Raw genomic sequence first — 13,193 nt, forward strand, 5'->3', positions numbered from 1 at the left:
CTGGGTTATAAACAATAATAGTAAATTTTCATCAAAATCCGTTCAGTAGTTTTTGCGTGAAAGAGTTACAAACATCCAAACATCCAGACATCCAGACATCCAAACTTTGCCATTTATAATATTAGTAGGACTTTATGATTTGTTAATGGCTTGGTTATCTTAACCAGTGATTTTATATTGTGTTAAGAGTGATTTAATTAATTTATAAAGAATATCCTTGGACTAATTATATTGTGTGATCTCAAACTAATTTGAAAATTATAAATATTGAAATTAATAATGAAAATTCGACGGGTTCATCCAGTGTCTAAGTAGCTCAGTTAGAAGAGCAGTCGCCCGGCAAGCAGAAGGTGGGTTCAATTCCCGCCTTAGGCAGTTCGATTTTTTCAATTTATTGAAATTTTCATATTATAGTTCTAAATTATGCTTTTGAGTTGTTAACTAGTTACTTTTAGACACTTTTTGTGTTACCAAATCTTATCTAGTATAATACAATTCATTTAAAATTGTCTTCGTTAGATCAATAGACGCTATTGAACTTAGGTTACCTATATTGTTATAATACCAGTTTTAAGATTAGTCAATCAACGCCCATTTACCATACCACGGATTTTTTGTAAAGTGTGGTTTTGTAAAACAACGAGCATCTCAGGGGTGGTAGTATACACGACACTGATGCCGAAAAAAATTAAAAATAAAAACAAAATCCATGAAATCAGGAAATTATGGTATTATTACGCGGACGAGCTATCGGTCATTCCCCCGCTCTCTCGGGGAGGTGGCTGCATGTGCTCGGTGATGTAGCGGGGTACGCGGGGGGACGGTATCAAGCGCGTCTCGAATGTTTTAGGATACGTTTAAACAAGGTTTTTTACTAAAAACCCTGTTAAAGTAATATGTAGTTAAATATTTTATTTATATTTTTCTTGTAACTACTTTCATGGGCACTAAAACCTCTGAGATGGGCGTTGTTTTACAAAACCACACCTGTATAAATCTTTTGAGTTAATTATCATTTTAACTAAACTTTGAAAGTGGGCTGAACAAATTGATGAATTTAAATATACCTAACTGTAATAAAAATAAAGTTGATTATCGACCATTTCTTACGCTGAACAATTTAGCCAAATTCCCAGAAAAACTTTAAATATGTATCCTTGTCCTAAACAAAGCTTAAGAACGCCGTCCCTGGGCCGTTAGTTCTTATAAATTTACTTTTGTTTTATTCGAAAACTAGCGGCCGCCCGCGACTTCGTACGCGTGGATCCCGTTTTACCCCCTTCATCTATCTTACGCGGTTTAGATTTTTTCATACAAATGTTTTTTCCCGCTAACTCCCGTTCCCGTTGGAATTTTGCAATATCCTGTTGTAACTAAGCTTTAAGTTTACTAAGGTACCTGCATGCCAAATTTTAAGCGTCTAACTTACGCGGTTTAGATATTTTCATACAAATGTTTTTTCCCGAACTCCCGTTCCCGTGAGAATTTTGCAATATCCTGTTGTAACTAAGCTTAAAATTTACTAAGGTACCTGCATGCCAAATTTCAAGCGTCTATGTTACGTGGCTTAGATTTTTTCATACAAATGTTTTTTCTCGCTAATTCCCGTTCCCGTAGGAATTTTGCAATATCCTGTTATAACTAAGCTTAAAGTTTACTAAGGTACCTGCTTGCCAAATTTCAAGCGTCTAACTTAAGCGGTTTAGATTTTTCATACAAAAGGATTTTCCCGCTAATGCCCGTTCCCGTGGGAATTCCTAAGTATCCTATAACCTGCCCAGGAGTATGAAAAATAATTGTACCAAGTTTCGTTAAAATCCGTCGAGTAGTTTTTGTTTCTATAAGGAACATACAGACAGACAGACAGACAGACAGACAGACAGACAGACAGACAGACAAAAATTTTACTGATTGCATTTTTGGCATCAGTATCGATCACTAATCACCCCCTGATAGTTATTTTGAAAATATATTTCATGTACAGAATTGACCTCTCTACAGATTTATTATAAGTATAGATAATGAATGAACTAAAAAAATATTATTTAGTTACAATAAGACATGAAAAATGCTTTTCTAAAAATTTGGATTAACAATTATAGACTTTTGTATTAAAAAACTTTTACAAATATGAAGAAAATCAATTTATTTTCTTAAAAAGGGCTTCGTTTGAGCATTTATTCTTCATGTCTGATTAAACTAAACAAATAGTTTTATAAAGTTTATTCTTTTTTTTTTTCGATTAAAACGTAATGTTAATTAACCTAATAATATGTAAAAACGGCACAAAGACGGGGCTTTTAACTGGTTACCTATCATAAGCAGAATGCTTCCCAAATATCTGGGTGCCCCTTAAATAACCTTGTTTAAGTAAATAATTTATTGACTATAGCATTGCATACTAACTTACGTAAATTCGTTCATGGTAAATTCTTTGCAATAAAATACGTAATAATAACATTTGAAATTAAACTCAACATACGGATACGGTTTAGTGGCAGCATAATAACTTTGGCACGCTATTTTGAACCGTAACTCTTTAAGATAGTCTTTTTAATTCTAGAATTTCTAATTTAGTCTCAAACTGTAGCATAATAAGGTTTAATTCGCGTTGCGGGCTGCACTGCAGCACGAAACATGTGAAGTAGAAACTGCGCAACGCTATTTGTCTCTTTCGTGCGATTCTGTCTGTTCATCTTTCTACGCGCTCAAGGTCAAAGTGTGGTAGGTTGATGTGCTGGCGACTGTACCTACTCCAACGAACTGACATGACCCGAGACAAAATAATATTTTAAACTTTCATGATATTAAGATGATTTCCCGTCAAAAAAAAAAATAAGACAAGTATTGTATAAAAAAAAAAACGAGTGAATTGTCAGAGACTAGCTATGAATCGTCAAAAAGGAAAACAATATCTCACACAGTACAAACAGCTGTTTGTGTTGGTCTCTGTTTTCTTTTTGAAATTGTGATGTGATGATTATAATTGATGAAGACTTATGTGGTAACCATTAAATTTGACGTAGCCTAGAATATCTATTATAAAAAAAAATGGACGTGACTTCCATTCAAAATATTTACAAGGTAGAAACCTACAGTAGTACCTACTGTATCACGCGCACAAGTGATAGGTTTTGTCAACTGATCTCTGTCAAATTAGAAGTAATATCAGTAATATGGTAGACGTCAGCAGTGTGACGGTGAGCCAGTGAATCGTGCATACGGCACTCATTAAGCTAGTATACAAGTACAGCGTGCCTATAATCATCAATTTATTTTATTTTATTTATTTTATTTGGTGGGACACAACCACAACATACAAAGCGTTTAAAGCAGGTTACACAGCATAACTTGTTGCAGCTCCAATAACAAGTGCACACAACATACTAATCGAGTTAACAATATACATAATACATAAATTATAGATAGAAAAATAATTATTTAATGTTAATTAATAATGAAAATAAGTTATTAATAAATATAATGAAATTCAAATAAATAATTCTCTAAGAAATAAAGATGAGAGAGGAATTATTTAAGTAACAATTCATTTCTCGACATTGCAACCAATCTGTGCTTGATTCTGAGTACAATTAAGAATCGGTATTGTCAGACAAACCAAAGTAAAAAATATAAAATAAATGTCGTTTATCTACCTAGATCCCACTAAAAAAAAACGAATAGGAACACCTGTTTACTGTGTCAAATGTGAACTAGAGGACGGTACACAAAAGTCGTACTCCATTTTGGAAAAGTCAAACCAAATTGTTTATGCAGTTGACACAGCGCTGTACCTATCGTTGGTCAGATGTAGATATTATAGCGTCTGACAAATATGGTGATTGCATTGAATTTTGAGACATTAAATTATTCTTCTTCTTGTTGTGTCCACAACAAACCTATACAGTGTCAGCCCGGAGCTCCGCTTCAGGAGTGGTGTTGTCGGTAGTATACATTGAATCTTCCCGCGTGCAGTTGATTGGGCGCGCGGGGCGCGACATCATGTGTTCTATCGACTGGGGAACACAGCTACATTTTCACTCCAAGTATGAGCCATCCAGGAATCTTATTATTATCCGATGGGAAGTTATTCCTTGGCACTTTGCCGTATTCCTTGAGTTTATGTATGCAACATCTTATTTCACATCACAGCATTTTATCACAGTCACAGCACAAATACATTTCACATTGTTTCAAGAAAGAAAACTGTTGTAACTTCAGTAACACGTCTAAAGCTGGCAAGCAACTAAATTGCTGATATTGTATGGATCATACCTACCTAAGTAGTGTAGTGTTCTATAATTTGTATAAATTACCTCAATGGTTAGCATCATTCAATCACCAAGGGTACATTATCAAAGGTACAAAGGCGTATAAAAGGCAGGGTTGTAATAGTCATCTTGCATATGGGTGAATATCAACAAACTCGTTTTTTGCCTAATTCCGGTGGCGAATTTTAATTTCCACTTTCCAAAACTTTTTTGTGGCAGAAATAATAGTAAATAACTTGTATTATTCAATGATATGGTAGAGATCAAAATATTATTAATACTTCTCGAGATATGTCAATTTGAAATTATCAAGAGCCACCGAAATTGTATTTGAGCCACCGGAATTAAGAACCAATCCACCGAAATTTATGAAATATTTATGTACCGAATGTTACGGATGATTGTCTCAAATTACTTATTTATTTGTAAACAATTAAGTATTATTATCCAGTAAAGATGTTTATAATTAAAAACAATATTCAGGCCTGTGTTGTGACCCTAAAAAAGCATCAAATCTTCCCACGTGAGTCGTAATAGCCGACTAAGGAATCAAAATACTGGAGGGTGGGCTGCAGCATCTTTCCGGGTATTATACTACCATACTGGAACTACCAACCAGCCTGCTAAGCATGGTGATAACGGCAAAATCCCTCCATAGAGAACAAATCCAAAACTTTCTGGCTCTAGCCGCCAACAGCCCCGTTATTCTAGAGTCATCACAAAGACATCATACATGACCCTCAAACCCAGAAACCAACTCTAGTCCCGGGAGGGCGACCAACTGCCCCAGGTTGGTGTTAGGTTTATCTTCCATAAGTAAAAATATTGGTCCAGGCTAGCCAAGTTTTCATGATGGTATCATGCCTATCCTATACTCAGAATTACGCAACTAATTATTCGCTAAAGACCATGCGAACTGGAGATTAAGTATGAAGATATTTCTAGATCTATACCAGCTACTGAACTAACACATTACATATTTGTGACAGGGTAATTTAACGGAAAACTATGCAAACCTAGCGACAATGAGCCAGATGAAAGTAGTACAATTAAGAAACGGAGGACTAAATCCAGCCAGCCTCATAGAGAGAGAAGGCCTAGCAAAAGATGCCAGAACTGTAAAAGCGTACTGAGCTGCACCCTAATAGTACTGCAAAAATCAAAATGTAGTAATCATTTTTAGACGAACAGGCAATTTAATCACATTTGCATTCTCCGATCACCACACAGCTTATGACCGCAGTCTATGAAGGAACACTATCTGCGGTTGCGATCCTCATCAGTGAGGGACCGAGGAAGAAGAAGAAGTCATCACCGAAATAGAAGAATGCCGAATAAAAGATGCTCAAAAGCTGTCGACTGATGAAGCCTATGCCACGACCAGTGCCAATCCAGCTCCAAAGCCCCACGAATTTTCATCTCGAGTGGCAGAATAGATTGCAACCTACGAGACTAGGGAAATTTTAGCTGTTTCAGAACTATTCTCATCTGTTTTTCAAGTCCTCACGCTGATACAAAGTGTATTATAGAGACGATTTTTTGTAATAAATCGAAAGTATGTATTTGCAAGGACCAAATTGAATATACCAACATGAATAACGAGGATAGCAGAACCATTTTGGTAAATGCCTAAGCTGCTAGGAGAGATTAAGAAGCACTACTAGTAATTAGGCTGAAGATCGAGATTATTCCGACACTTTAGCGAAGATATCCTAGACTAGCTTGAGTGAGATTAGAATGCCCTATTAAAAACAACAAGGTATGTACCAGGAGATAATGAAATCACAACTGAGCTTATGAAATCAGATGGAATGCTAGTACTAAAGTTCTCTTAAATACCACCATGTTTATTGGTCGATAAACCAAAAAATAAGACATGGTGGTGGTGCTAGAGACTGGAATGGAATGGACGTTGGCGATGGTCCAGAGTCAGGTGAGGCAGCTTTTTCCTGAAACATCCAGTCTCCCAGACAACCTCATTTTCGAAAAGACGTTTGTAATACTACGTACATATTTAATGCTGCGTCAAATTATGCAGAAGACTGAGGACTATAATCAGTCATTATTATTGGCCTTTTTGTACCTTCTTCGATTCGGTCAAGACCTGGGCTGTGCTACAGTCTCTTTAATGGCGTCAAATTGACTGTCGATACATGCAACTTCTGAAGTATTTGTATGAAAACTTCATCATATCAGCCCTCCCCCAAGATCAGAACTCGAAACTTATCTGATTGCTGCGAGGGTTCAGAGTTGGAGACACCATAATCTCTTAAAGTCTTCACTACCTCCCACTTAGAGGTTTTCAAGCTTCTGAGCTAGACCGAGCTCAGTATCAAGATACGGCGAGTACATCACACAACTTCGATTCACTGACGATATTGTAGTTATGACTGAGACCTTAGTAGACCTAGGTACAATGCTCCAGAGCCAATAAGACCAATTCCGGCAATAGATTCGCCACCGGAGCCACCGAAATTGCGCCACCGGAATTGAAAAACTGTTACAAAATTCAAATTATAAAGAAAACTATAATTCTGATCAATAATTTCTGTATGCAGATACAACAAAACACCAAACTTTAATCATGTTAAAGAATCGTTTAGCATCTAAGTAAGTAGCTTTCACTCATACACTTGCCAGCGAAATTGAAAAATTTTGTATTCCTGTGCCGCTGATACAAATATTTACGGGTCTGCTGGAAAAACAATACCACAAGTCGCAAGTCTTTATAACCCGATCAGGAGGACACAGTTGAGTGATGCAGGGAAGAAAAACTCTACGTCTCTCAAAGCTTCTTTGGAGAAGTAAGAGAGTGTCGAAATTGAGCCACTGTAATTGCTTTTTTTCGTGGGACAGTTTTGAAAGGCTATTTAAAACACTTAAAATATGAAATATCACATTTCTTTCATATCATTTGGAAGTCTTATTTAATGTATTTTATGGCTATACTATTTTTAAATTACTAGAATCCCCGAGAAAGAAGGAATAACACAATTTATGAGTAGAAATAGAGTTAGGACGCGCCACCGCTATTAGATTTTGGGTTGAGTGCAGTGCATTTTCGCATGTGAGCGCTGCTAACATGCGAAAATGCACTGCCTGAAAAAATCACACAACCTATTCCGATGCGCTATGGAAGCGGCTGGGAAGGGGTATCTTTGTTAAACAATTACGTCGAAACTAATAGACGTAGACTAATAAATTTACATTCGTTTTGTAGAATAGCTCAAACACTAAGAATACAATGCAAATAAAACATACTTTAACGACCTGGTTTTTCTTGTGTTGGAAAATAACTGAAAAAGAAGTGAAAAAAATCATGTATTTTTCTAATTAAATCCATTCTTACTCCCATAAAATGTATGAAACTTGTGTCTGTTTTCTACTTCTACTAATACATAATTTTATTGGCTATCGCATGATATAAAATATTTGCTTATTAATGTTAAGCTACCCACGCTTTCACTTGTTTTTGAAGGAAGAGGTGAAAACTAAAAATTAAAAACTTAAATCCCTGTAATTTTGCGATAAATGGGTCAAGCCCCAAATTTGAACTACTTTTATCGATAAAATTGTCCCTAGTTTTCCCCCTTAAAGTTTGATCACTACAAGCCCGGACACACTGTATATGTATAACTAGCGGCCGCCCGCGACTTCGTACGCGTGGATCCCGTTTTATCCCCTTTAAATTTTTCCTGAATTTTCTTTGCTATAAACCTCACGGAGCCCGAGACCTTTCCAACGAATGCAAAACCGTGGAAATCGGTTCGTGCGTTCTGGGGCCCAAGTCTGCTATTTTTAATTAAATGACATGCTATTGTTATTCAATTGATATTCAATTACGATTCCATTACGATTGAGACAAATTTGGTACTCTGCTAAAACTTGTATACAATATCAATGGAGTCGTAGTGTAATTGTAATGCAATCGTAATCGAATAATGGTGTTGCCATTAAAATCCTTTCAAAATCTACCAAGGTACTAAATGAGTGAATGAACTATTGTTTTGCTTTAAATATACGTTTTTGTATTTTCTGTGATTCAATTATGAAGCAAACTGATTAAAATGAAGTGTTTTGTTGTTACAACTTGATTTTAAATCATTAAAAACATTTTATTTCTAACACGTTGGCTGTATTTACCCATAACAAAGTCAATAAATAAAAAAGCATCTGTCAACTGCTATGTCAATGTCATCAAATCAAAATAAGCAAATTTAATATTAATGCCAGTAGCCATAGAGGAGAAGAAGAAGAAGATTAATATTAATGCAAATTTAAAAATTTGTTTGATATTTTGAATGAAATTCTTAATATAAGTCGGTAAGTATTAGCACAGTTCCTTTTTTTATGTCTGAGGTATACTCTGTAAAAGTATGCATTCAAATTTCAATTTACTACTTTGAAAATAATGTGTGATGCTCCGCTGTAATAATTACAGAATAATGAGTGTCCAGCAACTAGACGCGTTAATCTCATATCTGGAAGAGCAGCCAGAGCTAGCCCTTGGGCGCTGCTCACGCTCGAAGGAGGGGCGCAGTCTGGCGAAAAGACTTTGGCAGGAGTGCGCCGTCTTGAACAGCATATCGGCAGACTGCGTCCAAAAGACAGCTGAGCAATGGCGAATGGTGAGTAGCTACTTAAAACGATGTCATTAATTGTTTACATCAGTATTTTGCATCTTATTTTGGTCAATGTCTGTTGTGTGCTAAATACTTTGATAAAATACACATTACATTTCCTTTTTTCTAGTTCTACAATGAATATAAACATCGGCTCTTAAAAAAAATTAAAAAGGAAAAAAAAGAAAAAGCAGCCACAGGTAAATTAAGTACTAATATTAGGTTCTTATAATATTGTACAGATTGTACTTATTCTATACATATTTTTATGTTTTAAGGAGGAGGGCCACCAGTTATTATAAATTTAACCCCCCTCCAAGAGAGGCTTTATGCAATTTTGGGCCGGGATGTGGGTGAACAATTACCAGGGGTTCGTCATAACCCGTTAACTGTAAGTTTCCTTCCTTTTAAAAAGATTAAGAGCTGGATTCCATGGTCACGCGAAGTTGCACAATTTTTGACATGACCTTAAGGATTTTCTGCATGTGTGGATGTAACTCTAAACTAAATGCAAATTTTCCATTCATACACTAATTCAGTACTAGCACTTGCACTTATACACTTTTTTATTTAATTTTGTTTTGTTTACTGCACTGCTTTTTTCCATTAACAGCACATTGAAAATGAAGGTGGTAATGGCACTTCATATTATGATGTTGGCGTGAGTGTTGTGTGAGTTGCATGGCTTTCCTTTTCTTGTCTCTGTTTTTAACTAGGTGGTATAGTACTAAATGCATTTTTGTGTGTTTGTTTTATTACTATGTATTAATCATTCATCTATGCTAATATTATTAATGCGAAAGTAACTGTCTGTCTGTCTTGATAAAGTTTTTCTGTGACAGAAAAAAATCCACAAGGGCGAAAGCTAGTTTATAATTTTTTTTAAACTAAAGTGCCTATACCTGCCCCACTTCTTTATAATGCTAATTCAGGTGTTTATATTTCCAGTGTTGATGAAATGCCACAAGATGATCCTGGGTAAACTTCATTTTTTTTTTCAATATTTTTAATAGGCATGCAAAAGTAATTACTGACTTTATAAACATTTTATCATTTTAGATCTCCTCAAATTGAGTTTATTGATTTCGAGCATTGCCCTGGGCCCTCAGGCTCTCAGCTTCGTGAGCCTTTGGTACCAACAGACCAGTCTGACCATACAGCCTCTCAGGCTTTAAGAGAGTCTGTGGAGCATAGAGTCCAAAGCCAACATTATCAGTCTGCAAGCTCTCAGGCTAGACAGATCTCTGAGCAGTCTGTGGAGCGTAGAGTCCAAAGCCAACAATCTCAGCCTGCAAGCTCTCAGGCTAGACAGATCTCTGAGCAGTCTGTTCCGCGGCGACGTCGTCGTCGGCGTCAAGAAATTACTGGTAAGCTTTTACCACCGCATTTCTACTTCATTTGTATGTGTTGTCAGTGGGTCAATATAAAGATAATAACTTTTTTATAGAACCAGAAGATCCGTCTTTGCGAAGGGCAACGGAGAGATTGGAGGCCTTGGAGCATGCAAGTGCGCAAGCCACTCGAGAGCACGCACAAGCCACAAATAGGCTAGCCGCAGCGCTCGAGGCCTTAGGGGACAGGCTGAAAAATCCCTTTAAAATTATATTAGAGGATCAACCGCAAATGGTAAATCACATAATTATGTAACATTAGAATATGAATAATTATAAAAATATTATGTTTGCTGAGGCGTAGTGATACATTGACAAACTTAGTTTTTAATTTGTGCATCTTTTCTTAAACTATTTTCCTCTTTTTCAGGAACACCGTGTCAAAAGGAGAAGAATAATAATTGATTCTGATAGTGAATACTGTTTAGTTTTTAGGTATTTAACTATTAATTTTTATTTATAAATAAAAAATCAAAGTACCAAAAATAAATGTTTAATTTTGTCTTTCTCTCCATAACCTCTCAATGAGGGCTCTTTGAATCATTCTTCCTCTATGGAGGTCAAGGTTGACGCGTCGGTTTGGTTCGTCTAGTCCCTGTGCTGACGCTGATGCTGCTATTTCACTTTCAATCTGAGAAAATATTTTTTAATTATTTATTGGATTCAAATGTCATCATAACTTACAATATACTGTAATCATATGGGAATAAAGCAATCTTGTGAAGACTTACTTGATGCTGTCGTACCCTCTCTACATGGGCTTCCTCCGGTGAAAGAGGTGTCACCGGCAATCGGCTTCGGTTTGCAATGTTATGCAGCACGCAGCAAGCATTGACTATTTTCCCAGCAGTCACTGGGTTATAGTGCAAGGCTCGTGCAACTAGCAGACATCTACAAAATAACGTTATATTGTATGACCTTGCATAATTGTTATTTAAGTTCATTTATATTAATATTATTTATTGAAATACAAAACCTGAAACGAGCTTTTAACACCCCAATGCAGCGCTCCACTGAATTGCGTGCAGTCACATGCAGCTGATAAAAGTGATGCTCCGGTGTCCCTTCCACGGTATTTAATATCGGGGTCATCATGAACATTCTTAGTGGATATCCGCTATCACCTTAAATATTTTAAAAATATCAATAATGTTTGCAAATTATTTCAAAATAAAGGTTTTTATTCTTCAATGTCAATATATTACCCAATAAAAACACATGCTCCCCAGCATCACACAACTCCTTCATGTGGTTATATATTGGATGGCTTTGCCACACACTTGAATCGTGGGCTGACCCAGGGCTGCTTGCATCCACACACATGATATTCAATTCAGAATCACATATCTATAAGTAATTGTTAAATTAGAATGTAGTTTTAAATTAAATTAAATGTTATTGGTATAGTAATATACTTACAATCATAACATTTAGGGAATGGTATCCCTTTCTGTTAAAATACCTCTCCTCATGGACAACCGGGCTCAGGATGGCCACATGAGTGCCGTCAATACAGCCCAACACTCCGGGAATCCCGAATCTATAAAACCTATAACATCAAGTATAAAGTAAATACCTATTTCAAACACCAATAAATAAATGTAAATCTTCATAGATGTCTACTTACTTTGCCTTGATTATGTTTCTGTCTTGCCTTTGCATGGGCCAGACAACATATCTTTTGAAAATGTCAGGCTTATTGAGTGCCTCAGTCACTTGTCTCACAGCCCTTGAGACAGTGGTCTGTGACACATGGTGGAATAAGCTTTGGCCAACCAAAGTCTGGTATGACCTAGTTCCGTAGAAACTGAGAGCAATAAGTATCTGCAATCGAAATATTATATTAAACAAACGTCGCATATTCTATTTAATAGATTTATATTTGTTTATTTAATTATTCACTTGGTCTTAAGAAAAATCGGTAATAGCATTTTACTAACCTTTAAACTGGGGGATATCGCATCCCTTCGCGTCCTCGCTTGTGTCAGATACGGAGTGAGTACCTCCGTCAGTGCCCTCACTTGTGGCTTTCCGAGCCGAAAGGTTTTTATAAATTCCGACTCGGGCAAATCTTCTAAGGCATCCACTGTACGCCTTATATAGGCACGCGTTTTACGGCGCCGGTTTGCCATTTGGCGTCTTCGGTCTCTGGCATTTGCTAGCGCCAAAATACGCCACCTTAAGGACACCACTGATGGTCTCATGTCGATTTTTTTTATCAAAATACCAACAATTTGCTTGAGTAACACCACAGAAACACGTATTGTTGCTCAATCGTACTTCAATAGCAAAATTGACACTGCGAGTTCATTGGTCCAAATATCAAACAAACGTCAAATAATAGTAGAATACCATTTTAACCCACAATCGATTTACGATTGTAACACGATTGAAGAGCAGACTACCAAATAGTCCAATGGCAGTTCAATGGAATGCCATTGGAAAATCATTGGTCTTTTTTTAATAGCAGAATACCAAAAGTGTCAAATAATTCTATTGAGATTCGATTACGATTCAATTGAGCCATTTGTAAATTAGCGGACTTGGGGCCCTGGAGTTATAGCGTCAGGGAGGAAAACCCGACTTATTTTTATATAGTAGATATATAACTAGCGGCCGCCCGCGACTTCGTACGCGTGGATCCCGTTTTATCCCCTTTAAATTTTTCCTGAATTTTCTTTGCTATAAACCTCACGGAGCCCGAGACCTTTCCAACGAATGCAAAACCGTGGAAATCGGTTCGTGCGTTCTGGAGTTATAGCGTCAGGGAGGAAAACCCGACTTATTTTTATATAAGGTGTTATTTTTTGTACTGATCATACTTTACCAACGCATCTAATAAAATCATACAAATACAACCCAAGTGTTTTTAAAAAAAAATTCAGGCTAGTTTTTGTTTTTACTTTTCC

General features: G+C 36.4%; 1 protein-coding gene and 1 long non-coding RNA gene across 2 annotated transcripts; one reads left to right on the plus strand and one right to left on the minus strand.

The window, feature by feature from the left end:
- The first annotated feature begins 8,531 nt into the window (after positions 1–8,531).
- Positions 8,532–10,719, plus strand: LOC135086340 (uncharacterized). Its single transcript, XR_010260422.1, has 8 exons — positions 8,532–8,594; positions 8,713–8,899; positions 9,024–9,093; positions 9,172–9,284; positions 9,842–9,871; positions 9,953–10,260; positions 10,341–10,519; positions 10,655–10,719. It is a non-coding gene; the product is annotated as an uncharacterized LOC135086340 (long non-coding RNA).
- Positions 10,720–10,777: 58 nt separating this feature from the next.
- Positions 10,778–12,815, minus strand: LOC135086322 (putative nuclease HARBI1). Its single transcript, XM_063981104.1, has 7 exons — positions 12,225–12,815; positions 11,912–12,108; positions 11,704–11,833; positions 11,490–11,631; positions 11,261–11,408; positions 11,016–11,175; positions 10,778–10,915 (listed from the first exon to the last, which is right to left on the minus strand). Exons 1-7 carry the CDS (start codon positions 12,486–12,488, stop codon positions 10,778–10,780), a joined length of 1,179 nt encoding a protein of 392 aa, XP_063837174.1. The 5' UTR covers positions 12,489–12,815.
- Between the last annotated feature and the right edge of the window lie 378 nt (positions 12,816–13,193).

Source organism: Ostrinia nubilalis, chromosome W (assembly GCF_963855985.1).
Source record: "Ostrinia nubilalis chromosome W, ilOstNubi1.1, whole genome shotgun sequence".
Classification (NCBI taxonomy): Eukaryota; Metazoa; Arthropoda; class Insecta; order Lepidoptera; family Crambidae; genus Ostrinia; species Ostrinia nubilalis.